Below are 27823 nucleotides of genomic sequence, written 5' to 3'. Positions count from 1 at the left end.
TATATACAAAAATGCAAACCTATTTTAGTATTTTTAACAGAGATAAAAACACTGTTTAAAGACAATTGTATTTTCTCCTAAGAAGAAAGCACTCTGAACAAATACAATTTGCACGACTTATGATCTTTTCAATGCTTTCAATTCGTGATTTTCATTTATTTGTACAATGCATATATATATATATTAAACACTGAAAGGACTTTTAAGTCATAAAGCTTTCAGGACTACTACAATCATTTTTGTCTTTTATTTATTTTTATTTCAATTGTATTTTGTTTTATTTCAAAATGTTATTTGAGCATTCATAAGAGCTGTTAAAATATATGCATAATGGTTTAAAAATGCTTTATATTTCTATGGCTCACTCATTTATAGTGCTGTTGTACACTGTGGCATGCCGACAAAATGTACAATTCAATGCTTTTTCTATCCAAATTTATTTTGGTTACATACAAAATATTTAAGCAATTATGTTTCAAATAAACAGCTTCGCTTTGTTTATTGACAGCTATCATCTTATTTTAAAAGTTCACCAGAATAACAACAACATTTTTAGTGTAGTGCTTTGCTTCTACTCTTATTTGCTTGTGTAGCCATGCAGCTTGATGTGAAGGTTAATGAGTTGTCTTAGGAAGCCTCGGTTGGGAATGACGCCTCTTCCCTCTTTCACCGTGTTGATTGCTTCTACCAGGGTCATGTTATGCTTCAGCATCAGATATGCCAAAACTATAGTTGCTGATCGACTCACTCCAACATGACAGTGAACCAGGATTTTGCCTTTGAGATGATATTAAAGTTTAGTGAATGATGCAGAAATAAGGATTCATACATTTTAAAAGCTGGGACGGGTTGTTCAGTATTTCTGGATATTATTTATCCTGAAGATTAGACTCAAATCCCGTCTCCACACACCCATCGGTAATTTTGAAATAAACCTAGGTATTTTTGATTCAAGTTGGATATACACAACTTACCTTTTCCTATTAGTGCTGTATGTATAAACTCTGCTGCAGTGTTAAAGTTGGCACTCATGTCAAATGTGGTTGTATCATGTGCTTCAATGCCCATGTATGTGATGCCCATGCCTTTATAGATCTCACTGCCACGTCTGGAGCTGTGAGCACAGTTGAGGACATGGGTGAACTGACATCTGCGAAGTTTTTCCAGATTTTCAGCTATATCCCTAAGGATAAAATGCAACAGTGCATTATTAAGCAAAATAAGTGTTTTTCTGTTTCTATTCATTTTATATAGTACTAAGTTGACTGTAAGACCTATAGGTTTACTTTTCCTAAAATGTTTGCCTGATAAAAAAGTTAATGTCCTGCAATATTATGAAACATCTCCCTCTTGTGCTCAAAACATGTACTACAATTGGGATTTGCAGGCAAGTACATATACCGACTGTGATCAGTAAACACGTTGCATACAAGTGTCTGTAATACATTTTCATTCAAATCTGTCAGTAATAATTGGAGCCACTGAAATAAACTCTGTACAATTGAAAGAGGCTCATGTTTGCATTCTTACATGTTTCCGATGTAAAGTTTGGGCCAGACTTCATCTGCGTCACTGTTGATCGCTTTCCCCGAGAACAGAAGACGCTCAACTTCCATTACCGCCAAACCGGGAGACGTGAAGTCAATCTCCGCTTGAACTGAACGTGAGCTGCCGCCTCGCCACTCTGAATATCTCGACTTGTAAGACATTTCAACCTTAACATTTAATCACTTTAATTCAAATAATTTAAGTGCAGGACAGAAACACATGTCTAAAGAATAGCTAAGTTAAGCTGGTTACTGTTCATTCATACTGTAGCATTCATATGCAGTAACCAGCAGCGGAGGATATTTTTAGACTAGGGATTTGGATATCATTCAATAACTGACGTGGTAATGCGCATTACCAGATCACTTACACGTGAAACAGTGTTCGAATTATGTCAATGATTAGCCTATAGCTAAGCCCCCACTCCGTCATTAAAAGTTCACCGTGATTTCACAAAGTAAAATGTAATCCTGGATCAACGTCTTAATCAAAGAAACCCATAATTACTCTTAACTCAAACCCTAACCAGTTTTACCCATCAAATTAGTGTGAAATAATAGCTTGAGAAGAATTTAATAGCCCTAACCCTAAAGATTACGAAAGATAATAACTAGATTCTTTCAGACAAAAATCTTAAAGATTAGTTTATTGCGAACATTTTAAATTCATAGTATTTTAATATTAATAAAAACGGGATAGTATCATGTGATACGTTTACGGTAAAAATATAATCCTTTTTTTTTTTTTACAAATAAAGCATCAATAGAATCAATCTTCTATTTTTTATTATTTAATGGATCTTCTATATTATTTAAATGTTTCTTTAGATTGTCCTATCTGTTTAATGTAATTTTGTGCAGTGACAATAAAATTATTTTATTTTATTTTGACTTGGGGTATGATTTAATAGTCATATTGTATGATTTAATAGTCATATTGATTTAATAGTCATATTGTTTGTGACTGCATTCAGTTGTCGAATTTATTTTAGTCTGGACTATTATGCTATTTTAAGAAAAACTAAAGCAAAATGCTAGTTGTTCCATGATGGTTTTAATGCAATTATCTGCATCATGTGCAAGTTAATGATGCATGAATAATTAAATAACATCCAAATGAGGAATTTACATCACATCCATGCTTTCTGGTGCATGCTGCTTGTCTGATTGTTGGTGGGAGACTCATATATATATGAATAAATTCCTCAGTTTCTCTTCAGTGTAAATCAAGCTTTATAAACAACAAAACATATATGGCTTAGATCAGATTAAAATAATAGATCAGCTGTTTATCCACAGAATTGATAGCTTTTCTTATTTTAAGCTAGCTCATTTTTAAGTTTCTCATTTCCCTCCTTCTGAACACTGGAAAGCCCAAATCTATGCAGTTTGGTTGATATAATCAAACAACTTTTAACTATTTTAAAATGCTATACAAAAGTTACAAACTCGCTTATTTAGTCAATGAACAGGATGCAGCAGTTCATTCAATTTGTTCATAAACGATTTCTCTCTTTCCGACTAAAAAAATCAATTCAAATCGAATTCACTTCGAAGATCAAAATTCTTGATTGTAAACTGTGTTATGTATCTAAAATAACTAAGATAACCTGGGTTCAGTTGTTAAAGGTCCCATTTTTCCTGTGTTTTTGAAGCTATGATTGTGTTTATGGTGTGCAATATAACATGCTCATGTTTCCTGTGTAAAAAAGCACAGTATTTTTTCACACAATTTATTTATCTCTATAGCTCTGTTTTCACTGTCCTAAAAATGGGCTGACACGTCCCTCAGCTTCCCTTAGCTTCCCTTAGTCAGAGCCGTTTGAGCTTAGCTGGCACCTGACGTATTCCTGTGGGCGGAGGTTAGTCAAAGCTCAGGGGTTCGTGCGGGAAGTCAAGACCGATGTAAAAACATTGTGCTTGACACATCACACATTAAAAGAGTAGGCCATCAGGGCACTGAAGAGCTCTTTGTTTAAATTAGATCAAAGTTTCTGTTAGTTTAAATGTAAAAGATTGTACTTATTTTAGTAAACTGTACATCATTTAAAAAGTCTAAGACTATGGGCGCTATTTTAACGATCTAAGCGCATTGTCTAAAGCGCACGGTCTAAACGGGCGTGTCCGATGCCACTTTTGCTAATTTAACGACGGGAAAAATTGTTTATGCGTCGAGCGCAAGGTCAGAAAGGGTTGTTCTTATTCTTCTAATGAGTAATGGGAGTGTTTTGGGAGTAACGTGCAATAAACCAATGACAGTCTCAGTTCTCATCCCCTTTAAAAGCCCGTTGCGCTTGGCGCTATGTCTAATCCCTATTTAGATGACGGACTCAAATGCACAACGTGGCGCTAAACGTGAAAATGATAATTGCGCAGGAAACTATACACTTGCGCCGGGCATTGGGATGCATTGCGCCGGGTGTATGATAGAGCCCTATAGCTTCACTATTTAATTCTGCAAGTCTTATAGTGACAGTTGTGTCCTAATTTGTGTCAGGACTTATGAAATGAAAAATAGAGTCTACCTGTGAAACGAAATACGAGGCTCAATCGCAGTCATTGAGAAAAAAAGCATGCATGGTCATCATGAAAGCACTTCACAAAACTATGATTGAAATCTTGATCTTTACAGAATACAACTGAAATACATGCTTTATGCAAAGCATTCTGGGAACCAAAATCTGAAGGAAAAAAACTGAAAAAGGTTGATGAAGATTTCTGGTTCCCAGAATGCTTTGCAAAGGCTGTTATTTTATAGTTTTATTCTGTAAAGACAAAGACTTGTTAATGTTTAATGTTCATTTAGCTTTGAACAAACTGTTGCCAGTAAATAACATTAAATATACAGTAAGTTCAGCAAATGTTTTACAGTTTAGGCTTTAGGAATAACTTTGAATGGTAAAGCTCATTAAAATGTGTTTTACACAAAGTCAAAGAAGGTGAAGTGAGACATTTGACCAAAGAAATTGGGGATTAAAACATTGAATAGAAACTCATCAGTATTTGTTTTTTAGTAAAGACAAAATAATAATAATTAGAGGGCCATAACCTGGCTTTAAAGGTCAATGTGTGCCAGGACACTGAAACTTGAATGGGGCAGAGCCACAAAAAACAAAGACAATACACTGAATGGCTTAGAAGAGGTGAATAAATAAATGCTAGCATTTTGTTGTTTTCTCTAAATAAATTCTCATGTCATGTTAAATAAAAATAAAAACATTTAAATAAGAAATAACACACACTTTTTGTCATCATGGAATCAATTAATTTTGACATTACAAGATTTCCAAGTGCTTCAAATGAGACCAAACTTTTAGTGCAAACTTTCATGAACCTGTAGTGTTTTTTTGTAAGGTATGCTTGTAAAAACTTCTTAAATGACGTAATATAAATAAGGCCTAGTGCTGGATTAATAAACTTTGTCCAGGAAACTGTCCCTATATAAGCATCAAAATCTAAGGGTACCCAAGCAGTTTTGAAACAGTGCTTCCCATCTGGAGATATGACAGAATTGTTATTTTTTGCTTATAACTTAGGAAAACATTTGCTTAAAATCATGAAACGGATTTGTTTGGATTTTTTGGGTGATTCTGGATGAGATGATGCACAGTTTTCTTATGTTGGCCATTTCTTGAATTCGCCTAAAATGATGTAGTTTATGAAAAAGTTGTCACGAACCGCACACACACAAAAGAGGTAAGATCCAAGTGCAGTTTATTAGGGTAATCCGTGATCATAATCCAGCCAGGCAAAAGGTCATACACGTTAAACAATCCATACACAAACAATCAAGACAAAAACAAAACAAGAACAGAACTCCAAAAGGCAGGGTGACACGGAAACAAGGACTCCGTGACAAGAACTGAACATACAGGGTACATATATACAGGTGGTGATGAGTGCCCAATGGTCTACAGCTGTGAAGAGTAATCAGTGGCTAATGAGCTGCTGTCAGGTGAAAACAGTAAACATCGCACGCACGCACGCACGCACGCACGCACGCACGCACGCACGCACGCACGCAGTTTAACACTGTGACAAAAGTGACAAAATCCAATAGCTAAAGTGAACAAAGCAGTGAAAGCACAGCAGCAAACAATCAACTAAAGATGTTTTATCTCATGCAGTTGATTATGTTGGAAGGAGAGAGCTTGAAAATACACTTACATGCTTTAACAGCGACTGGTGTAGGAAAGGATAAAATAAGAGTCAATTTAACATCATCTGATTCTTCTTTTCTCCTCTATCTTTATAATAAATGCTAAAAGATATACATTTAGATTGTTTATTCTCTTATTCTTAATGACCCAAAGCAGAATGTAATGGCCCTTGATGGCCCATCCAATGCTGTGAGTTTGTGGCCATTTGCTTATGATTTAGCCAAGGGTTTAAATCACAGATAAATGTCAAGGCGTGAACCATTTCTATGATAATGAAGTGGTCTGGATGGGACACTTATGTTAATGAGATTATGGATTGGTGAAATTCCAGGATTAGGAGTAGCTTTCAATGTTTTGTTTAAAGTTAAGTGCTTTGTTTCCATTTTATAGGACCGCCCCTTAAAATGTGTATAAATGCAATGTAGTTCCAGCATCAGTTAGACTTGATGACTGCAGCACCAGTAGCAGTCTCTCGGATTTAAAGACTTCACTATCTACAATAAAGACTACTACTGAAGACAATACAAGACTCCTGGTCTCACTGGAAACAGTTTTCAACACTGACATTGATTGTTGGAAGAGTCGAGGTAATAGACTTGATAAAGCAGATTTTTATTTTTCTATATTCTTCCTCTCTGGAAATTGCATTTCTCTCAAATTGAATTATCTTGAATAATATTATATACAATTTAATAACATTTTCCTTTATTCGATGTAAATAATATTGTTGACATCATAATAATTTGCTGTATATTGGAGCACTTAGTATTTTTTATTTTTAATACATTTGCTTAAAGTTGTTAATGTGAAAATGTATTAATTTATGTTTTGATTAAAGAGAAGCCTGAAGACATGAGTGATCCAGACCTATGCCGAATTAAACAAGAAGACACAAAGGAACACAAAGGTTAGTGTCTATTTGTGCTTCTGCATTTATAATTGGTGAGGAACATCAAGATTTGAATCATAGTAAAAAATCATATCTAACTTATAGATGTATAGCATTTTCCTGAAGGTTTATGATATTAACATGAGAATGACAGAAAAAATCTAATTCTTTTGTTTAATTTGAGACTTAATGGACCTGAAAGTTGAAAGTGATGAACTGAATGAAGTTGAGGAGAAACACTCTCAGACACCTCATCATTTCAAAATGAGAGAAACATCCAGTAGCTTGCAGATGGAAAATACTTTCTCTCTAAAAAGAAAGCAAAGTACAGAAGCGGGCAAATCCTCACCTCACTGTGAGAACAGTTTTACATCAAAAAGACATTCTGAGGAACATGTGAGAATTCAAACCAGAAAGCATCCATACTCATGTCTTGAGTGTGGCAAGAGATTCACACAGAAATCAGGGCTTAATCTGCACATGCCAGTTCACACTGGAGAGCATCCGTATGAATGTCCTCATTGTAAAAAGTGTTTTAAACTGAAATCGATACTTAAACAACATGTGAGAGTTCACACCGGAGAGCGTCCATACCCATGTCTTCAGTGTGGAAAGAGTTTCACACAGAAATCAAATCTTAATGTGCACATGAGAATTCACACTGGAGAGCATCCATACACATGTCTTGAGTGTGGAAAGAGTTTCACATGCAAAGCCAATCTTAACAGGCACATGACAGTTCACACTGGAGAGCGTCCATACACATGTCTGCAGTGTGGAAATTGTTTTACAAACAAAGTAATTCTTGACAGGCACATGACAATTCATACTGGGGATCGTCAACACTCATGTCTTCAGTGTGGAAAGAGTTTCATACAGAAATCAGAGCTTACGGTGCACGCTGGAGAGCGTCCATATTCATGTCCTCATTGTGAAAAGGGTTTCAAACAGAAATCGGCACTTGAAAGTCATAAGAGAATTCACACTGGAGAGCGTCCATACTCATGTCTTCATTGTGAAAAGGGTTTCAAACAGAAATCAAATCTTGACAGCCACATGAGACTTCACACTGGAGAGCGTCCATACACATGTCCTCATTGTGAAAAGGGTTTCAAACAGAAATCAAATCTTGCCAGCTGTAACTATCCACTGGCTATAGCTTAAATTCACTGACTCCACGTCTCATACTGATCTCCAATATCCAAGTTTATTTGTTGTTGGAACACCGTGAAAACTAAGACAAACAAACAACAACAGTTTTACAAATAACACCACAACAACACACTCAATCCTTAAAATACAATAGATACATAAACAGTTCATTACCGTGTGCGCCTGATAACCAGCAGTAGAATTCAGTTCAACTTATTCACGTATGTGTGCAATCATTCTTAATCCATACTGAACGCTAACGCGTCCGGGTTAAATAAGGAGAGGTCACGTGAACACGTCTTCCGGCACAACAACAAGTTAAACACGATCAATTTACACAAATTACACAATCCAAATACAATGACCCAATTCTTACATAGAATATATAATAAATACAAATCACATAAATGTATTATGCTTTTACTGACATCTCAGCATCAGCTACACTCCCACCAAATTACCTTGATTCATTAAAACACATAACACAAGTACATATCAATGGTAATTTCCAGGCAAAGGAGCTCACAGTACAAGATAAGAGTCACTAATTCAGTAATTCATGATCACTATATTCCTTTGTTAAAATTGACATGATACATCACTACACATCTGCAAATACCAATAAAATGATTATCAACCACTAGCATGTGTGTACCAGCAAGGCATGTATGTAAATCACCATCTCAGTCTGTGAAAAGGATCTTAATCTTTAGCCACAAGAACCACTAACTTTTGAATAGGGCGCTCAATGCTTAAGGGCTTAGTGAGACGCTCACCCCTTTTCCCTAACATTCGGTCCCCAATCTGTATTGTAGCCTTCCGTACCAGTCCGTCATCATCCTTACAGGCTTCTAGAACTCTAGCCAACTTCCACTCATTTCGAGGAACTTCATCTTTTACAATCACAATATCGCCAACCTGGATGTTCCGTTTTGAAGTATGCCATCGTTGCCTGAGAGAGATAGTAGAAAGATATTCTTTCTTCCATCTACTCCAAAACTGTTCACACAAATATTGAACTTGCCTCCATCGTTTTCTTGTGTAGAGATCCTCCTTAACAAATACACCTGGTGGGGGTAGGGGAACAGAGGACTTCATAGTGAGTAAGTGGTTAGGGGTTAGTGGTTCCAAGCTTTTGGGATCGCTGATGGTATCTACAGTGAGAGGACGGTTATTGATTATGGACATGGCTTCATAGAAAAATGTGCACAAAGAGACATCAGTTAGTCTCTCAGCACACTGTGCCAGAACTGAATTCATGACACTTCTCACTGTTCTAATCTGACGCTCCCAAATGCCCCCAGCATGACTTGAACCAGGTGCATTGAAATGGAAATCACACTGCTTAGTTGCCAAATATGCAGCCACTCTCTCATTACTGACATCTTTCATAGCTTTCTCCAATTCGTTTTTTGCTCCCACAAAGTTGGATCCTTGGTCTGATCTAATGTGTCTGACTGCTCCACGAATGGCTATAAAACACCGCAGTGCATTGATGAAGGTATCTGTTGTCATATCTTCCAACATCTCAATGTGCACAGCTCTGGAACAGAGACATGTGAAGAGGAGACCATATCGTTTATACACCTTGCGACCTTGCCTGGTATAAAAAGGGCCAAAACAATCCATGCCACAGTAGGTAAAGGGCGGAGAGGGATCGGTACGGTCAATAGGGAGATCTGCCATTCGTTGCTCTTCTAGTGGTGCACGAGCTCTCCTACAAGGGACACACTGCCGAATATAGTGGGCTACTGCTTTGCTGCCACTGATTATCCAATAACCGTTAACCCTTAATTCGTTAAGGGTCTGACCTCTACCTTGATGTTGGACCATTTCATGATGGTGTGCAAGAATAAGTTGAGTAACAACACCATCTCTTGGAAGGATTGCAGGATGTCTCAATTCAAGAGGAGCAGATGCTCTTCTCAGTCGCCCTCCTACTCTCAATATCCCATCTTGCAGGAAAGGGTCGAGCTGGTGCAGTTGGTGATTACGAGGCAGCTTTCCAGATTTGTGGCTCAACATATCCAATTCTTCCTTGAAAGCATGATTCTGTGAGAGCTGGATCAGTGTGTGCGCAGCCTTCCTTCTTTCCTCCACACTGAGAGGTTCTGATGTCTTAATTCTCTTTGCTAGTCGTTGAATCCGGGCAATTACATTCACAACAGTGGACCATTTTGAGAAGCGTAACAATTGTTTTTGGAAGTCCTCTTGTATCATAACCTCAGTTCTTAATGTGTAAACCACCTTGACCTCCGGGTCTCCCACCAATAGCTCTAATGTTCCTTGATTGGCCACTACTTCTCTCTCCCAAAGGAAGTGGGGCCCTGTGAGCCAAGTTGAATTGATAAGCTCCTCCACCTTCAGGCCCCTTGACGCATGGTCAGCAGGATTCTCCTCTGTATTGATGTAATACCACTGTTTTGGGTCTGTAAATTCCCGAATTCTCTGGACACGGTTAGCGACAAAGACATGAAATCTTCTGGCTTCATTGTTAATGTAGCCAAGGACTACCTGCGAATCTGTCCAAAAGTATTCCTTGTCAACTTTCATCTCCAATTCTTCATGCAGCATATTGCTCACAACAGCAGAGAGCACAGCTGCAGTTAGCTCCAACCTTGGAATAGTGACAACCTTTGTGGGTGCGACTCTCGCCTTTCCCATGATCAAGGCACAGTGGATCTTGTCTTCACTCACCAATCTGATGTATGAACACTGGCCATACCCATAACTGCTAGCATCAGAAAAATGATGCAGTTCTACTTGCAAAATTTTCCCAAAGTTTTGAGGCATGAGACATCTAGGAATCTGTATTTGTTCAAGATTTAATAAATCATTCAGCCAGCACTCCCACCTTGGTCTCAACTCGCTGGGTAGTGGTTCATCCCAACTGATTCCCTTTTGGCACATTTCTTGCAGCACTTTCTTTCCTAATAGGACAAATGGGGCCAGAAATCCCAATGGATCATAAATAGAAGCCACAATTGAGAGCATACCACGTCGTGTAAATGGCTTCTCACTTAGAGAGACTCTAAAAGAGAAGGAGTCATGCTCTACATTCCACCGCACTCCTAAGACACTTTGCACGGGAAGGTTGTCATGATTCAAATCAACATTGCTCATTTCAGCAGCACGGTCTGACACACAGATGGACTCCAGCACCTCTCTATTGTTTGAAATAAATTTATGAAGACGTAGCTTTCCCTCAGCACATACAGCTTGAGCTTCTTTTATCAGGTTAATCGCCACATCCACAGAGTCCACACTTATTAAACCATCATCCACATAAAAATAATTTCTGATGAATTTGGCAGCCAAGGGGAACTTATCATCATTCAAACTGGCAAGATGCTTCATGGCATAATTGGCACAGCCTGGAGATGAGGCCGCACCAAAAAGATGTACCTTCATACGATATTCTATAGGTTCTGTGCCCGTGTCTCCATTTTCCCACCACATAAAACGCAGATAGTCTCGATCTTCTTTGACTACATGAAATCTGTGAAACATCTTCTCAATATCGCACATGATAGCAATTGGATGTTTGCGAAATCTGCAGAGTACACCGGTCAGTCCATTGGTAAGATCTGGCCCAGTCAACAGATGGTCATTCAAGGCTGTGCCTTCATATCTAGCAGAACAATCAAAAACTACCCTGATCTTTCCTGGTTTCTTCGGGTGGTAGACCCCTTGGTGTGGAATATACCAGACGTGTCCTTCCTCTGGTTGCAGCTCTGCCTTTTCAGCATCACCATCTTTAAAAACACCTTCCATGAATTTCACATAGTCATGTTGAAATTTAAGATCTTTATCAAATTTCCTTTTAAGGTGCTTTAACCGGACTTGTGCAAGTTTCTTATTGTCTGGGAGGTAGGGTCTTGCTTTAAAAGGAAGAGGCATTTCTAGGTGGCCACAATCATTTTGATGCATACCTCTCTTTAAAATCTCCAGGAACTGAATGTCCTCTTGAGATATGCTTCTTTCACTTGTTCGAGTATCTGCAAAGTCCAATTCAAGCGCTTTGATGGCAGCAGATGGTGTTATAGCAGGGAGTTCTCTTACTGACACCCGGTGACATAGACCGGTTACATCCTTGGAGTTCAAACACTGAGATGCACTCCCTACAATACTCCAACCTAGGTCCGTTCTGATAGCATAAGGCTCGTAATCGCCACCAGTGATGACCTGCCTAGGCGCCAGTGCTCTGGAGCAATCATAACCAATTAAGAGCCCAACACCACAATCCATCAGCATGGGCATTTCATCAGCTATAGCTGCAAGATGTGTCCATTGTCTAGCTGTTTCACGGGTGGGGATATGCGCACGTTCGAGGGGAATAAAATCTTTTGAGTAGGCAGGTGGCAAACAGATAAAGTCATTTGAGGAGAATCCTCTAACTTTCAGCCCTTCAACTCTTTGGCTCTTCACAATCGCATCCTTTCCCATCATGGTGGAAAGTCTTAATTTTACAGGCTCCCTCACTGCATGCAACCCTTCACATATTTCTTGGTCAACAAAGGTATGACTGCTTTGCGTATCTAATAAGGCATACACCAACATTTCAGACTTTGTATTATGTGATGAGAGCCAAACTGGAACGATCATAGAGGTACTCCCTCCTCCTCCATTCACATAGCATGATGTTGAAGTCATATCCCTTTCAACTTGCAAGACTCGTTGTGAAGATGACTGGTCAACTACAGAACGTTCTTCATGCAAAAGGGTTGGATGGCGTCGCTTACATAATGCACAAGTAGCTCTGTTTCTACAGTTCTTGGAATTATGTCCCCTCCTTAAGCATGCAAAGCATAGTTTGTTGTCAAAGACAAACTTTTTTCTTTCATCTGCAGATCTTTCTATCATTTTTTGACATTTATGTATGTAGTGGCTTTCTCCACAACATATACATTTGCCCAGAACAGAATCATTTGTCAGTGAGTCTCTAAGTTCCCTGGAATCTTGTAAGTCGTCAGCATCATTGGAGCTGAAAGTAGCACATTCTGCATCTGAAGCCTTAACATCGGTGACAAATGTGTTTGCCCGTGACTGTTTGATTTCTCTTAACATCCTTTCATCAGAAGTCTTTAAAGCGTACAGTGATGATACCGGGTTGCATGCTATGCGTGCCTCCTTTGAGATGAATGATGCAAACTCGCTAAAACCAGGATAATCCTTGGCTTGGTCTAGTTGCTCTGTCACCAGGCGGTTCCATCTACTTGTCACCCAGTCAGGGAGTTTGGCTAACATCCTTTGGTTTTCCTCACAGTCATTCAACACCTGGAGGCCCTTAACATGAGGCATGGCATCACTACATGACTGTAAGAAGTCACTAAATTCTCTTAACCTTATATACTCCTTTGCGCCAATTTTCGGCCATCTATTGAGCCTCTCTCTGAAGGCACGCTGCGTCACAAAGGAGTGACCATATCTTGCATTCAACTTATCCCATGCTTGTTGATAGGCCTGATCATCTTTCCTGTAAAAACTGCCTTCCAGGGCAGATTTTGCATCGCCACTGAGGTATTTTTGTAAATAGAACAGTCTATCCGCTGGATCCGAACACCGTCTCTCTATAAGGGCCTTGAAGCTTGTACTCCATTCAATAAACTTAAGGGGATCCCCAGAAAATATGGAGGGCTCTGGAACAGGGAGTCGTGTTAAAGACATTGACTCTTGGAGTGTTTGCAATAAGGATGTTTCATTCTTTGTGACTTGCTCTTGCAGACTTGGCATAGTATTGACAATTGAACTGGAATTTGCCTTGTCACTACATGCTAGACAACCTTGCACACTTTTAACCTTTGGCTCTTGCAGATGTGATGTATTATTGACAGGTGGACATAAATCAGTTATATCACTCCATGCTTGACTACATTGCACACTTTTGGCTTTTGACTCTTCCTCTGTATAAACCTTTAGCTTGGCTTCCATAACCTCAATGTCTCTACGGTTTTCAAGCCTTTTCAGTTCTTGCCGTTGTATCTCAATTTCCTTTTCCATTTCAGCTTCTGCTTTCCTTGCTGCCAGTTCTGCAGCGATCTCTGCCCTTCTAATGGAAATACTGGCTGATTCCGATACAGGGTTAGAACGATAACTATCAACTGTGGCTCTAGAAACTGTGGATCCAAATATGGACCTAGCATATTTATTATCAAACAGCATGCGTAATCTTGCCTTTTCTGCCTCAGGCTCAAAATCAATGTCATCTTCAGTTAAACGAACCTTCAGTAATTTAGATAGATCTGCAGTCACAGCTACACATGCATCAATTTTCCTTCTAATTTCTTGATTTGGTGGCGCATGGACTCGCAAATTGTCATATAAACCTTTTAATACAGATTCTTGCTTCTCGACGACATCCATCATATTACACAAATCACTCTCTGAACATTGTTGCTTCAACTTTAGACGAATGTTTCGGACTTCAGTCTTCCATTTTTCATATGCAGATGCAAATTTTCTCTCCATTTGACCATGTTCCTGCTCCTTCAACTCTTGCATCTTTGGCGTCAAGCGTTTCTCACGAACTGATTTCCTAGTTTCATCATTTGTCTTCATTAAAACTGCATTAAACTTTTTTTGTCTTGCTTCAGATTTCACTGTACATTAAGTACAAGATACATGGTGATCCCTCATAACATCCTCTGCATTCTCATTTTCTGGTGCAATCTCACAGTTAACTGCTGCCTCTTCCAAAATAATTACTGAATCATTTTGCTCTATTAATTCACCACCCTGAGATGTTGATTTACCTTGTACTGACATTTTACAACTTCAGAATTTAAAATGACTAGACTTCACATAAGATTTAACAGACACTTAAACTGAACATACAATAAAACAGTTAATGTCAATAAGGCACTTGCGGATTGAATACTATTAAACCAATACTTCTACGTTCAACCATAAACGGCTAAAGGAATGTCAACAAAATTTTACCAACAATTAAGCAAAGAAAATGTATTCATTCACAATACAACCATCTTCACATCAATAAAATAACAGTTGCAATGAGAGCATTGAGTTTAAACTTTAACTTTTAATTCTAGTCACTTTTATCAAAGTATCATGTTAGAAAGGCACAGTCTAACCTGTAATCACACGACACCACCTGTGATTAATGACGGAAGATTAACCGGAGTTTTTCTTTTCTTTAGTGGTTGTCGGATGAATTACAGGACTTGAATCCACTGTAGCCAATGTAGCAAAGCTGGGCGCTGAACTTGAAAGTCCCGAAGAGTGAACGCAGACGATAAAGCCCGCAGCGATATGCAACCAGTTACGACGATCTGGGAACAGCTCAGAGTCACGCGTTGAGTTCGGTCACAGTAGTAGAACAGTACGGAGCAGGTATCAGTAGGATGAAAGTAGGCTATTTCCACCAGCCTAACTTTCCGCATTTCAGGCACGTTTTCACTGTAACTATCCACTGGCTATAGCTTAAATTCACTGACTCCACGTCTCATACTGATGTCCAATATCCAAGTTTATTTGTTGTTGGAACACCGTGAAAACTAAGACAAACAAACAACAACAGTTTTACAAATAACACCACAACAACACACTCAATCCTTAAAATACAATAGATACATAAACAGTTCATTACCGTGTGCGCCTGATAACCAGCAGTAGAATTCAGTTCAACTTATTCACGTATGTGTGCAATCATTCTTAATCCATACTGAACGCTAACGCGTCCGGGTTAAATAAGGAGAGGTCACGTGAACACGTCTTCCGGCACAACAACAAGTTAAACACGATCAATTTACACAAATTACACAATCCAAATACAATGACCCAATTCTTACATAGAATATATAATAAATACAAATCACATAAATGTATTATGCTTTTACTGACATCTCAGCGTCAGCTACACCAGCCACATGAGAATTCACACTGGAGAGCGTCCATAAACATTGTCCTTAGTGTGAAAATGATTTTTTAACAAAAAGAAAATCCTAAGGACCACATGAAAATTCACTATGGAAGGAGTCATACTGTAAAAAATGCTTACTGAAACTAGTAACTAACATTAAATAGTCAAATACTGCAAATTAACAGTAAACACTGTATTAATATATCTAGTGCAGTGTTTCTCAACCCCAGATTGTTGTAGATGCATTCTTATATAAAACACCTGATATTAATTAGGGAGACATTTCAAATATTCTTAGAGGGGGCTCGAGCCGAGGACCAAAGTTGAGAAACACTGCACTAGTGCAATTTATCTTGTTGTTAATGCATTTACTGTACATTTCATACTGTAATATGAAGAGCAATTGTATGGACTTTCCTCCAGTAATGTACTGTAGGCGGCTGCATATATGAAAAAAAACACCTAACCCTAAAAAATTCTAACAAAATGTTTCTCAGCTGTTTTTTGTAGTATTAGGTGCCCCTAATAACATACTAAAAGTTTACCAAAGTTTGAACACTATAAATTTTCAAGATGGCGTCCAAGTCAGGCAGGAAGCCCTTAAAATAACTAACTCCTTTATTATTTGAGCTAGCCAACTAATCTTGGTGTCTGACCCCATGATTTATGGGTCTATAAATCCATTGGACTTGTCAAAATTTCACTGACATGATTACATACTTATGGAATACATGATTTTGTGAGATTAGTGTAAGGTTTTATCCTTGTTTGGGATGAACCAGAGATGCAAACAATGTAGCCTATGCCATTTAACTCCTACTCAATATGTGTTTTAGACACATATCCTTTTCTTGCTAAACACAGACTTGACATTTAATGTAAAATGTATTGCACCAAAAATTTATCATAACAAACTCTGATCATAAACAACTCTGAATTACACCGAACAGAAGCCTGTGTGTGACCCCTCTCAAATGGTTATTTATTTCAATTTGAATAAGGTATTACATATGTAATGCATCCTTTATAGATATTTTGAATGTAAAAGTGGCATTATACTAAACAAATCTAAATTCACAATTGTTAGCAAAGATGGTGGAAGAGAATACTGACATATTGCTTGCCTCATTGAAATGTTGTTGGCAGCACAGTGTATTCCACTTTGTTCACACACCACTACCCAGATTTGGGGAAGGAAACTGGTGGACAACCATGATGAAGCTTTTCAGCTCACTTTTGGGGGCTTTTACTGGGAACAGTACGTGGTAAACAATACTTTTTTTAGTACAACCTCAGTTGAGGTTCCAAGCCAGCTGAGCTGATGCTAAACATGATGTGAAAGCACTATAGATAACTGATTGGTCTGAGAGAATCGTCATTACCAGCATCATCGCTAAATGCAAAATAAGTTTTACCGGAGGAGCTGATGGTGTAGTGGGCAGCGCTCCGACATGTGGTGCTTTCACACTTTCTGCGACCCGAGTTCGATTCCCGGCTTGTGGTCATTTGCAGATCCCTTACCCTCTCTCCTCCTTGTACTTTCCTGTAATTTTGAAATAAACCTAGGTTGATTCAAGTTGGATTTACACAACTTACCTTTTCCTATTAGTGCTGTATGTATAAACTCTGCTGCAGTGTTAAAGTTGGCACTCATGTCAAATGTGGTTGTATCATGTGCTTCAATGCCCATGTATGTGATGGCCATGCCTTTATAGATCTCACTGCCACGTCTGGAGCTGTGAGCACAGTTGAGGACATGGGTGAACTGACATCTGCGCAGTTTTTCCAGATTTTCAGCTATATCCCTAAGGATAAAATGCAACAGTGCATTATTAAGCAAAATTATTTAAGCAAAATAAGTGTTTTTCTGTTTCTATTCATTTTATATAGTACTAAATTGACTGTAAGACCTATAGGTTTACTTTTCCTCAAATGTTTGCCTGATAAAAAAGTTAATGTCCTGCAACATTATGAAACAATTCTGTTGCTGTTTCATCTCTGTCCGCCATGCCTACGCACAATATGTTGCTATCATCCATCCGCCAAGGAACATCACAGATATCTTCTTAAATGTATTTATTTATTTATTGTTCTTTCATCTCAACGCACTGGCATAACATCAGTACACGAGGGAGCACAAACACACTTTCACTGTGCAACTCTCTTGCTACCATACACAGAAACTCCATTTCAAAATAAAAGTTCCGTTTGTTTACACATGAGCACAATTAACTCTTACACATTTTCTGCATACAACAGTCAGTATCATATTACAAAATAATAATAACAAATAACATAATGTCAAATTATATAATTAATGAGAACATAAAACTCAACACCCCCACTTGTTATCATCATCTTAAACCATGTACAATGTCATCACAAATATTTAGTTCCCAAACAGAACACCTTTGAACTTCAGAATTTTAACTTTTGATACAGATTTCGTCAAAATGTCTGCCACCATGTGTTCTGTTGGACAGTAAACAATATTTATTCTTCCCTCATTGACAGCATCACGAATAAAGTGATATTTCACATCAATGTGCCTAGATCTAGATCTATTCACTGGATTTCTACTCAGTGCAATGGCCCCCTGATTATCACCATACATCGTGGTGCAAGTGTAAACAGTACTGTCCATGCCATTTAGCAGTTGGGTTAGGTACATGCTTTCCTGAGTAGTGTTTGCTAGACCAATGTATTCAGCTTCACAGGTTGACAGGGCCACTGTCGCCTGTTTCTTGGACTTCCATGAAATAGCAGGGCCTTGTTCTGTCAGGCTGAAACAGTATCCTGAAATGCTACGCCTATCTTCTACAGAAGATGCCCAGTCTGAATCACTGAATGCTATTAGACTTAAAGTCCTGTCTGTTTTCTTAAAACACAGCTCATAGTCAGCCGTACCTTTTAGGTATCTCAGGACATGTTTAGCAGCTATTAAGTCATGTGTTTTAGGCTTTGCAAGGGTTTGTGACAGTTTACTGACTATCCAGCTAATAATAATACCTTACATTTAGTACCTTACATTTATATAGCGCTTTTCTCAGTACTCAAAGCGCTTTACATATGAACGGGGGAATCTCCTCAACCACCACCAATGTGCAGCATCCACCTGGATGATGCGACGGCAGCCATATTGCGCCAGACCGCTCACCACACACCAGCTTATTAGTGGAGAGGAGACCGAGTGATATAGCCAATTAGTATGAGGGATGATTAGTAGGCCAATGGGCAAGTTTGGCCAGGATGCCGGGGCACACCCCTACTCTTTTCGAAGGACATCCTGGGATTTTTGATGACCACAGAGAGTCAGGACCTCGGTTTAACGTCTCATCTGAAGGACGGTGGTTTTTTTGACAGTATAGTGTCCCCATCACTATACTGGGGTGTTAGGACCCACACAGACCACAGGGTGAGCACCCCCTGCTGGTCTCACTAACACCACTACCAGCAGCAACCTGGTTTTCCCAGGTGGTTTTCTAATGTCTGGTCTGGTACAGGTCATTGCATAAATCAAGCTTCCAACAAGTTCACGGTATTCTCTGGGGTTCTCAATCTCGTTGTTGTTTTCTTCATCATTTCTGTTACACTCCACTTTTAATTCACTTGGGGTAGCTTTTGGTTTACAGTTTGACATTCCAAACCTTTCAAGCTTTTTGAGAATGTACCTTTTCTGACTCATTTTAATCTCTCCGTCTTTTTGTTCGAACTGAATTCCCAAAAAACATGATATTTTCCCCAGATCCTTCATGTTAAATTTGGACTTTAAAACTGTTGAGCTGATCCTCACTGCTTGCTGCAATTATTAGATCATCTACCCATATGATCACTATGATTGTCTCATCTTCAATCTGCTTTCTATACACACAGTAATCCGACTGATTTCTCTCAAAGTTGTTTTGTTCCAGATGATCATTTAAAAGTTTGTACCAGTTTCTTCCAGAGTGTTTTAAACCATACAGAGATTTCTTCAGCTTGCATACTAACTTGTCTCCTGTGTCAGATGTCTCTTCAAAACCCTCTGGTTGTTCTAAGTATATGTCTTCCTCTATTGGAGCATGTAAGTACGCCATTTTTACGTCCATCTGATGAACAAAGAAGTTGTTCTGAGCAGCTATCTGCATTAAAGCTCGTACAGAGGAGAGATTTGCTGTTGGAGCAAATGTTTCATGATAGTCTATGTCTTCAGTTTGATTGTATCCCTTTGCAACGTACCTAGCCTTGAAGATTTTTCCGGTTTCTGCATTTTCTTTAAGGGCATATACCCATTTTCCCCCTATTGTCTTTCTGCCCTCAGGTAGAGTTGTCAAGTCAAATGTGTGATTTTCCTTAAGTGAGTTCATCTCCTTCTTTATAGCATGTTCCCATCCGGGAGCCTCAGGTGACATAATGGCCTCTCTATAGGTTTGGGGGACTCCACACACTGCCCTGTAACAATAATCAACACTCACATTGGTTACATCATCTTTGGAGTATGTCAGGTAATCTTGTAAATACTTTGGCGGTCTCTTTTCTCTCTTTGAGTAGTAATGTTTTTGACTATCCGTGGCTGTTAGACCTGTACTGTTTTTGTTGTCTTCTGTGTTTACTTTTTCCATAGTTCCATCATGTTCTGACACTTCTGTATTGTCTGTCTTAATACTCTTCATGTTTTCATCTAGGACCCGGTTTACTGTGCTTTCCTCACTTTGTGGGGCATCACCACTGTTCTCAATATCCTGTAGTCTGTCTCTGTAGTCTTGGATTTCTAAGTAATCTTCATCGGTTTGTGTCTGCTGTTCAGCACTGCTATTCCTAATGAATTTCACCAATCTATGTTTTGACACTTTTCCGGTCTGGGGATTGTATACCAGATAAGCTGGGCTATTTTTACTATATCCCACAAATATTCCCTTCTCACATCTAGGGTCCAATTTCTTATGATTGTGTTTGTATGCGTAGCATTCTGATCCAAAAATCCACATTTTTGAAAGGTCTGGCTTTCTTCCTGTCAACATGAAATATGGAGTATTCTTAATTCTGTCATTATAGCATCTATTTCGGATGTGAGGTGCAGTTTGGACAGCATAAGGCCATAGCACTTTTGGTAATCCTTTCTCTATTAGCAGACATCTTCCCATTTCAAATATGGTTCGCCATTGTCTCTCAGCTGTACCATTTTGATGAGGGGAGTACGGAGATGATGTATCATGTCTTATACCCTTTTCTCGTAAAAGTGACTGAAATGCATTGCCTGTGTATTCTGTGCCATTGTCTGATCTTATGCATTTGACTGTACCGTATGGTGCACTGTCTGCAAGGAACTTCTCTGTCGCTAGAGTATAGCGTCACTCTTGTTTTTAAGGAAGTAAACAGATACTGCGCCTGAAAAATCATCTGTGAATGAAATTGCATATTTATATCCATCATGAGAAGTTGGTTCAATGGGACCTGCTAGGTCAGTGTGTACCAACTCTAGGGCCTCACCAGCTTTTGTGTCAGTTTTCCTATTTCTACTGTTGATAAACTTTCCCTCAGTACAAACATTACAGTCTAGTTTGGTATTACCTGTTATTTTCATACCCTCTACCACTTCAGGTAATTTCAACACATCACTCACATTACAATGTCCCATGATCTCATGCCACGTTTTAACATCACAAGTTAGACTCACTTTGTCCCTGGACATCATATCAGTGACAGATGCATCAACACATTGTTTGTTGTTATTTATCGTTTTCAGGTAGTACAGTCCCTCATGCTCTTCTATGCGGAAGACAGCTCCATCCCTGCTTATTAGTTCATTCTGTCCTTCCTGGAAGATCACCTTGGCCCCATCTGTTGTACCAGCTTGAACAGATATGATGCTCTGTGGGTATGATGGTATGAATAATGCTTTCTTTAGAGTAATCCTGACGCATTTTCCTTCCACGTCCAATAGCAACACCTCTGCGTCGCCACGTTTTAATGCCACGTTGTTCATCCTGGCTCCATCCGCCAGCTCCATGTAGTGTGACTTTGGGTCAAAACTCTCATCAAATTTCAAGAAATCGTTCTTCTCTGTTAAGATGTGGGATGTTGCTCCACAATCTAGCCTACCATTAGTCCATTTCTTGTAATATTGTCTGGAAGAAATGTTTGACTGACTTTGAAGACAAATGTTTGTTCTTTCTCATGTTCCTCCTGTTTTTCTGCAGCCTGTTTTACTTCATCTTTATGTCCGTCCTTTCTCCAGCGGCATGTCTCATCACTGTGTGTTGAACTTTTATGGTAGCTGCACCACTTAGATACGCCTTTTTGGCGACAATTACGAGCAATATGACCGCGGTTTCCACATCCGTAGCAAGTCACGGATGATATATGCACTTTCATCACATTGTCAGATTTGGGTTTATCCTCAAATTTTTCTGTCTCTTCATAGCTTCTTATTTTGCTTTTGAACTGGGTGAAAGTCAATTATTCACTACTCTGTGTAGTATGGATAGCGAAAGGTTTGTAGGAATCTGGTAAGCCTTTTAGAATCATAGCTATTATTAGTCCATCACTTATTACTTCTTTAGCGTTTCTTAGGGAAGTTACCGCTTTCTCAGCTCGGATAATGTAGTCTGTTATCGTCTCGTCAGATTCCTTCTTTAACGAAGTTAGTTCAGTGTATAGGGCGATAATTCTGGGCTTACCCTGACTTGCGTAGTGACTTCGAAGTATTTGCAGAGCTTTTCTGCCGTCATCAGTCGCCTCTCGCCAATGACAAGCTTTTATCGTCGAGAAACTGGATTAGTTCAGCGTAGCATTCTTCGTTCTTTTCTTCGTTTACTTCTCCGGTAGATAGTATTGTTTATTTTAAACCCAGTATTCTCAGATGACCAAGAAATTTTACTTCCCATAACTCATAGTTATTTTCGTCTCAGTCGAAGACTAGCCTCTGCCATCTTCCTCCAGTAACGTTAGCATTGGCGCGCCTGGGCCCATAACCTGTTGCTGTTTCATCTCTGTCCGCCATGCCTACGCACAATATGTTGCTATCATCCATCCGCCAAGGAACATCACAGATATCTTTTTAAATGTATTTATTTATTTATTGTTCTTTCATCTCAACGCACTGGCATAACATCAGTACACGAGGGAGCACAAACACACTTTCACTGTGCAACTCTCTTGCTACCATACACAGAAACTCCATTTCAAAATAAAAGTTCCGTTTGTTTACACATGCACACAATGAACTCTTGCACATTTTCTACATTCAACAATCAGTGTCATATTACAAAATAATAATATTAATAAGCAACATAATATAAAATAATATAATTAATGAGAACATAAAACTCAACAATCTCCCTCTTGTGCTCAAAACGTGTACTACAATTGGGATTTGCAGGCAAGTACATACCGACTGTGATCAGTAAACACGTTGCATACAAGTGTCTGTAATACATTTTCATTCAAATCTGTCAGTAATAATTGGAGCCACTGAAATAAACTCTGTACAATTGAAAGAGGCTCATGTTTGCATTCTTACATGTTTCCGATGTAAAGTTTGGGCCAGACTTCATCTGCGTCACTGTTGATCGCTTTTCCCGAGAACAGAAGACGCTCAACTTCCATTACCGCCAAACCGGGAGACGTGAAGTCAATCTCCGCTTGAACTGAACGTGAGCTGCCGCCTCGCCACTCTGAATATCTCGACTTGTAAGACATTTCAACCTTAACATTTAATCACTTTAATTCAAATAATTTAAGTGCAGGACAGAAACACATGTCTAAAGAATAGCTAAGTTAAGCTGGTTACTATGTAGCAGCATTCATATGCAGTAACCAGCACATTTGGATTGGGCCATTAAGAGGAACAAATCACCGTGTAATGGTTCTTGATGGCCCATCCAATGCTGTGAGTTTGTGGCCATTTGCTTATGATTTAGCCAAGGGTTTAAGTCACAGATAAATGTCAAGGCGTGAACCATTTCTATGATAATGAAGTGGTCTGGATGGGACACTTATGTTAATGAGATTATGGATTGGTGAAATTCCAGGATCAGGAGTGGCTTTCAATGTATTATTTAAAGTTAAGTGCTTTGTTTCCATTTTATAGGACCGCCCCTTAAAATGTGTATAAATGCAATGTAGTTCCAGCATCAGTTAGACTTGATGACTGCAGCACCAGTAGCAGTCTCTCTGATTTAAAGACATCGCTACTACAATAAAGACTACTACTAAAGACAATACAAGACTCCTGGTCTCACTGGAAACAGCTTCCAACACTGACATTGATTGTTGGAAGAGTCGAGGTAATAAACTTGGTCGATAAAGCTGATTTTTTATTTTTCTATATTCTCTCCCTTACTGGAAATTGCATTTCTCTCAAATTGAATCTTGAATAATATTATATACATTTTAATATAATTTTCCTTTATTCAATGTAAATAATATTGGACCTAAATAATATTGTTGACATCATAATAATTTGCTGTATATTGGAGCACTTAGTATTTTTTAGTTTTTAATACATTTGCTTAAAGTTGTTAATGTGAAAATGTATTAATTTATGTTTTGATTAAAGAGAAGACTGAAGACATGAGTTATTCAGACCTATGCCGAATTAAACAAGAAGACACAGAGGAACACAAAGGTTAGTCTCTATTTGTGTTTCTGCATTTATAATTGGTGAGAAACATCAAGATTTGAATCATAGTAAAAAGCATATCTAACTTATAGAGGTATAGCATTTTCCTGAAGGTTTATGATATTAACATGAGAATGACAGAAAAATCTAATTCTTTTGTTTAATTTTAGACTTATTGGACCTGAAAGTTGAAAGTGATGAACTGGATGAAGTTGAGGAGAAACACTCTCAGACAACTCATTTCAAAATGAGAGAAACATCCAGTAGCTTGCAGATGGAAAATACTTTCTCTCTAAAAAGAAAGCAAAGTACAGAAGCAGGCAAATCCTCACCTCATTTTGAGAACGGTTTTACATCAAAAAGACATTCTGAGGAACATGTGAGAATTCAAATCAGAAAGCGTCCATACACATGTCTGCAGTGTGGAAAGAGTTTCACACAGAAATCAAATCTTGATAAACACATGAGAGTTCACACTGGAGAGCGTCCATACCCATGTCTTCAATGTGGAAAGAGTTTCAAACAGAAACAAAATCTTGAAATGCACACGAGAATTCACACTGGAGAGCGTCCATACACATGTCTTCAGTGTGGTAAGAGTTTCAGTCAGAAATCAGGGCTTAATCTGCACATGACAGTTCACACTGGAGAGCATCCATATGAATGTCCTCATTGTGAAAAGGGTTTTAATCAGAAATCGATACTTGAAAGTCATGTGAGAATTCACACTGGAGAGCATCCATATGCATGTCTTCAATGTGACAGGAGTTTCACACAGAAATCATATCTTCAAAGCCACATAAGAACTCACACCGGAGAGCGTCCATTCACATGTCTTCAGTGTGGAAAGAGTTTCACACACAAACAAAATCTTAATGTGCACATGAGAATTCACACTGGAGAGCATCCATACTCATGTCTTGAGTGTGGCAAGAGTTTCACACAGAAATCACAGCTTAATCTGCACATGACAGTTCACACTGGAGAGCATCCATATGAATGTCCTCATTGTAAAAAGAGTTTTAAACTGAAATCGATACTTAAAAAACATGTGAGAACTCACACTGGAGAGCGTCCATACACATGTCTTCAGTGTGGAAAGAGTTTTATAGACATGTCACAGTTTAATATGCACATGAGAGTTCACTCTGGAGAGCGTCCATATACATGTCCTTATTGTGAAAAGGGTTTCAAACAGAAAGCGGCACTTGAAAGTCATAAGAGAATTCACACTGGAGAGCGTCCATACTCGTGTCTTCAGTGTGGAAAGAGTTTTACAGACAAAGTCATTCTTGACAGGCACATGAAAATTCATACTGGGGATCATCCACACTCATGTCTTCAGTGTGGAAAGAGTTTTATAGGCAAATCACAGCTTATTGTGCACATGAGAGTTCACTCTGGAGAGCGTCCATATACATGTACTCATTGTGAAAAGTGTTTCAAACAGAAAGCGGCACTTGAAAGTCATAAGAGAATTCACACTGGAGAGCGTCCATACTCATGTCTTCAGTGTGGAAAGAGTTACATACAGAAATCAAATCTTGACAGCCACATGAGAATTCACACTGGAGAGCATCATACATGTCTTGAGTGTGGAAAGAGTTTCATAGGCAAAGTCAATCTTAACAGGCACATGACAGTTCACATTGGAGAGCGTCCATACCCATGTCTTCAGTGTGGAAAGAGTTTTATAGACAAATCACAGCTTATTGTGCACATGAGAGTTCACTCTGGAGAGCGTCCATATTCATGTCCTCATTGTGAAAAGGGTTTCAAACAGAAATCGGCACTTAAAAGTCACATGAGAATTCACTCTGGAGAGCGTCCATATGCATGTCCTCATTGTGAAAAGTGTTATAAACAGAAATCAAATCTTGACAGCCACATAAGATGTCACACTGGAGAGCGTCCATAAACATTGTCGTTAGTGTGAAAAGCATTTTTAAACAAAAAGAAAATCCTAAGGACCACATGAAAATTCACTATTGAACGAGTGATACTGTAAAAAATGCTTGCTGAAACTAGTAACTTACATCAAATAGTCAAATACTGCAAATTAACAGTAAAACACTGTATTAATATATCTAGTGGGCTCCCTCCCAGAATGTTGTAGATGTTGTCTTATATAAAACACCTGATATTAATTAGGGAGACATTTCAAATGTGAGGGGGGCTCGAGCCGAGGACTGGAGTTGAGAAACACTGCACTAGTGCAATTTATCTTGTTGTTAATGCATATACTGTACATTTCATACTGTAATATGAAGAGCAATTTTATGGTCTTTCCTCTATTAATGTACTGTGAGACATTAAATATTTACCATAACACTGTAAAATGTATAAATGTCCACGTTTATTTACTTTTATACCAGGCTTGTGAACAATTCTGTGGAATTAAGAATGACTCCTAAATTCCTATTCAATTTCTGAATTTGAATTGAATTTGAATTGATGTCAAAAAAACAGGATCTAGAATTGCAATTCGAATTTGAATTAACGGAAACAGAACTGCAAATCAATAGAAATTCATATACATAATATACAGTAAGTGAAGTGTTAAAAATGAAGCTTTCAGTATTATAGATGTGATTGCATTGCATATTCTATAAATTATATTAGTTTGAACTACTTATACAGATTACATTAACAGGAAATGTTTTCCCCAGCAATTAATGTTAAAAACTCTAGTCACATAACAAATAATTAAGTTAGATTTTTTGTAATTGTCATTTTATGGAACACAGTGGAACAAGACTTTGTTTCCCAGAATGCTTTAATTTGACCAAGTATTTAAAATGGTTGCCAAACAATTTTCCAAAGTAACTTTCCCGACACTGAATGTATGTGAGATTCTTTCTGTTGTGTGACTGTGGAATTTTTTTTTTAATTGCCATGAATTTAATTCCACTTCCTGTCATTTCCATTCCAATTCCAATTCAACTTCCTGTAGGGCGGAGTCAATTCAATTCAAATTCCAATTCATGAATTAAATGGAGGCCAATTCTGAAATTCTGAATTGTGCACAAGCCTGTTTTATACAGTATGAACAAGGTGATGTTTTAAACGTCAGAGCAGGGGCGTCAGTTTGTGTTGAAAAGTGGTGGGGACAAAAGATAAGATAAAAAAACATTACAGCAGGCAGGGGAAAAAAGGTAATAACGGCGCATCAAAAATGGGCATAGCGTAGGCCGGTCAACAACACAAAAATACTCCGCATAAAACCCTCAACAATGTCGACTGCACATATGTAACAGTCCCTACAACACCAGCTCAACCGAAGAGTGCCAAAGCACCATACTGTAGAAAACAGCAGCACGTTAAGTCAATGATTAAAATGAAATTTGTTACATATGTAAAAGAAAACACACCATAAGCATACAACGCTACATATGTGACCCTGCCTGGACCACAAAACCATTCGTACACGGCAAAAAATGATTTTCAAGAAAAAAATGTCTTGATATTTTTTGTTTTTAGTAAAAATATACAGTCTTGTTCAAAATAATAGCAGTATAATGTGACTAACCAGAATAATCAAGGTTTTTAGTATATTTTTTATTGCTACGTGGCAAACAAGTTACCAGTAGGTTC

General features: G+C 38.3%; 4 protein-coding genes across 4 annotated transcripts in view; 3 read left to right on the top strand and 1 right to left on the bottom strand.

Moving 5' to 3' along the window:
• Positions 1-418: 418 nt before the first annotated feature.
• On the bottom strand, positions 419-1922 carry LOC129415006 (dual specificity protein phosphatase 26). The gene is made up of 3 exons (XM_055169149.2): positions 1531-1922; positions 975-1183; positions 419-777 (listed from the first exon to the last, which is right to left on the bottom strand). Exons 1-3 carry the CDS (start codon positions 1707-1709, stop codon positions 578-580), a joined length of 588 nt encoding a protein of 195 aa, XP_055025124.1. The 5' UTR covers positions 1710-1922; the 3' UTR covers positions 419-577.
• LOC129414998 (uncharacterized) lies at positions 1562-26589 on the top strand. Its single transcript, XM_073867375.1, has 10 exons — positions 1562-1700; positions 6098-6294; positions 6546-6614; positions 6781-7734; positions 9290-9351; positions 9552-9802; positions 10320-10454; positions 23785-23894; positions 24167-24235; positions 24400-26589. The coding sequence occupies exons 3-10, from the start codon at positions 6560-6562 to the stop codon at positions 26145-26147; spliced, it is 3384 nt and encodes a 1127-aa protein (XP_073723476.1). The 5' UTR covers positions 1562-1700; positions 6098-6294; positions 6546-6559; the 3' UTR covers positions 26148-26589.
• The window catches only part of LOC129414596 (uncharacterized), a 79632-nt gene continuing 75036 nt past the window's right edge, over positions 23228-27823 (top strand). Inside the window, exon 1 of the mRNA XM_073867624.1 lies at positions 23228-23298. The gene's annotated coding sequence lies outside the window, so the exon portion shown is untranslated. The remainder of the gene's footprint in view (positions 23299-27823) is intronic.
• The window catches only part of LOC129415004 (uncharacterized), a 95561-nt gene continuing 90970 nt past the window's right edge, over positions 23233-27823 (top strand). The window contains exon 1 of the mRNA XM_073867617.1: positions 23233-23298. The gene's annotated coding sequence lies outside the window, so the exon portion shown is untranslated. The remainder of the gene's footprint in view (positions 23299-27823) is intronic.

Source organism: Misgurnus anguillicaudatus, chromosome 5, assembly GCF_027580225.2.
Source record: "Misgurnus anguillicaudatus chromosome 5, ASM2758022v2, whole genome shotgun sequence".
NCBI classification, from domain to species: domain Eukaryota; kingdom Metazoa; phylum Chordata; class Actinopteri; order Cypriniformes; family Cobitidae; genus Misgurnus; species Misgurnus anguillicaudatus.
The sequence above is the reverse complement of the archived record's forward strand: the minus strand, read 5'-3'. Positions and strand labels throughout refer to the sequence as shown.

Bases quoted from the DNA above. Each gene is read 5' to 3' on its own strand.
- LOC129415006 (XM_055169149.2), bottom strand. From the start codon at position 1,709: ATGTCTTACAAGTCGAGATATTCAGAGTGGCGAGGCGGCAGCTCACGT. The intron at 1,184-1,530 runs GTAAGAATGCAA...TTTTATCCTTAG, and splicing joins AAACTTTACATCGGAAACAT to GGATATAGCTGAAAATCTGG. The intron at 778-974 runs GTAAGTTGTGTA...ATCATCTCAAAG, and splicing joins TACAGCACTAATAGGAAAAG to GCAAAATCCTGGTTCACTGT.
- LOC129414998 (XM_073867375.1), top strand. From the start codon at position 6,560: ATGAGTGATCCAGACCTATGCCGAATTAAACAAGAAGACACAAAGGAA. The intron at 7,735-9,289 runs GTAACTATCCAC...CAATGTGCACAG, and splicing joins GAAATCAAATCTTGCCAGCT to CTCTGGAACAGAGACATGTG. The intron at 10,455-23,784 runs GTATGAACACTG...GCAGTCTCTCTG, and splicing joins TCTTCACTCACCAATCTGAT to ATTTAAAGACATCGCTACTA.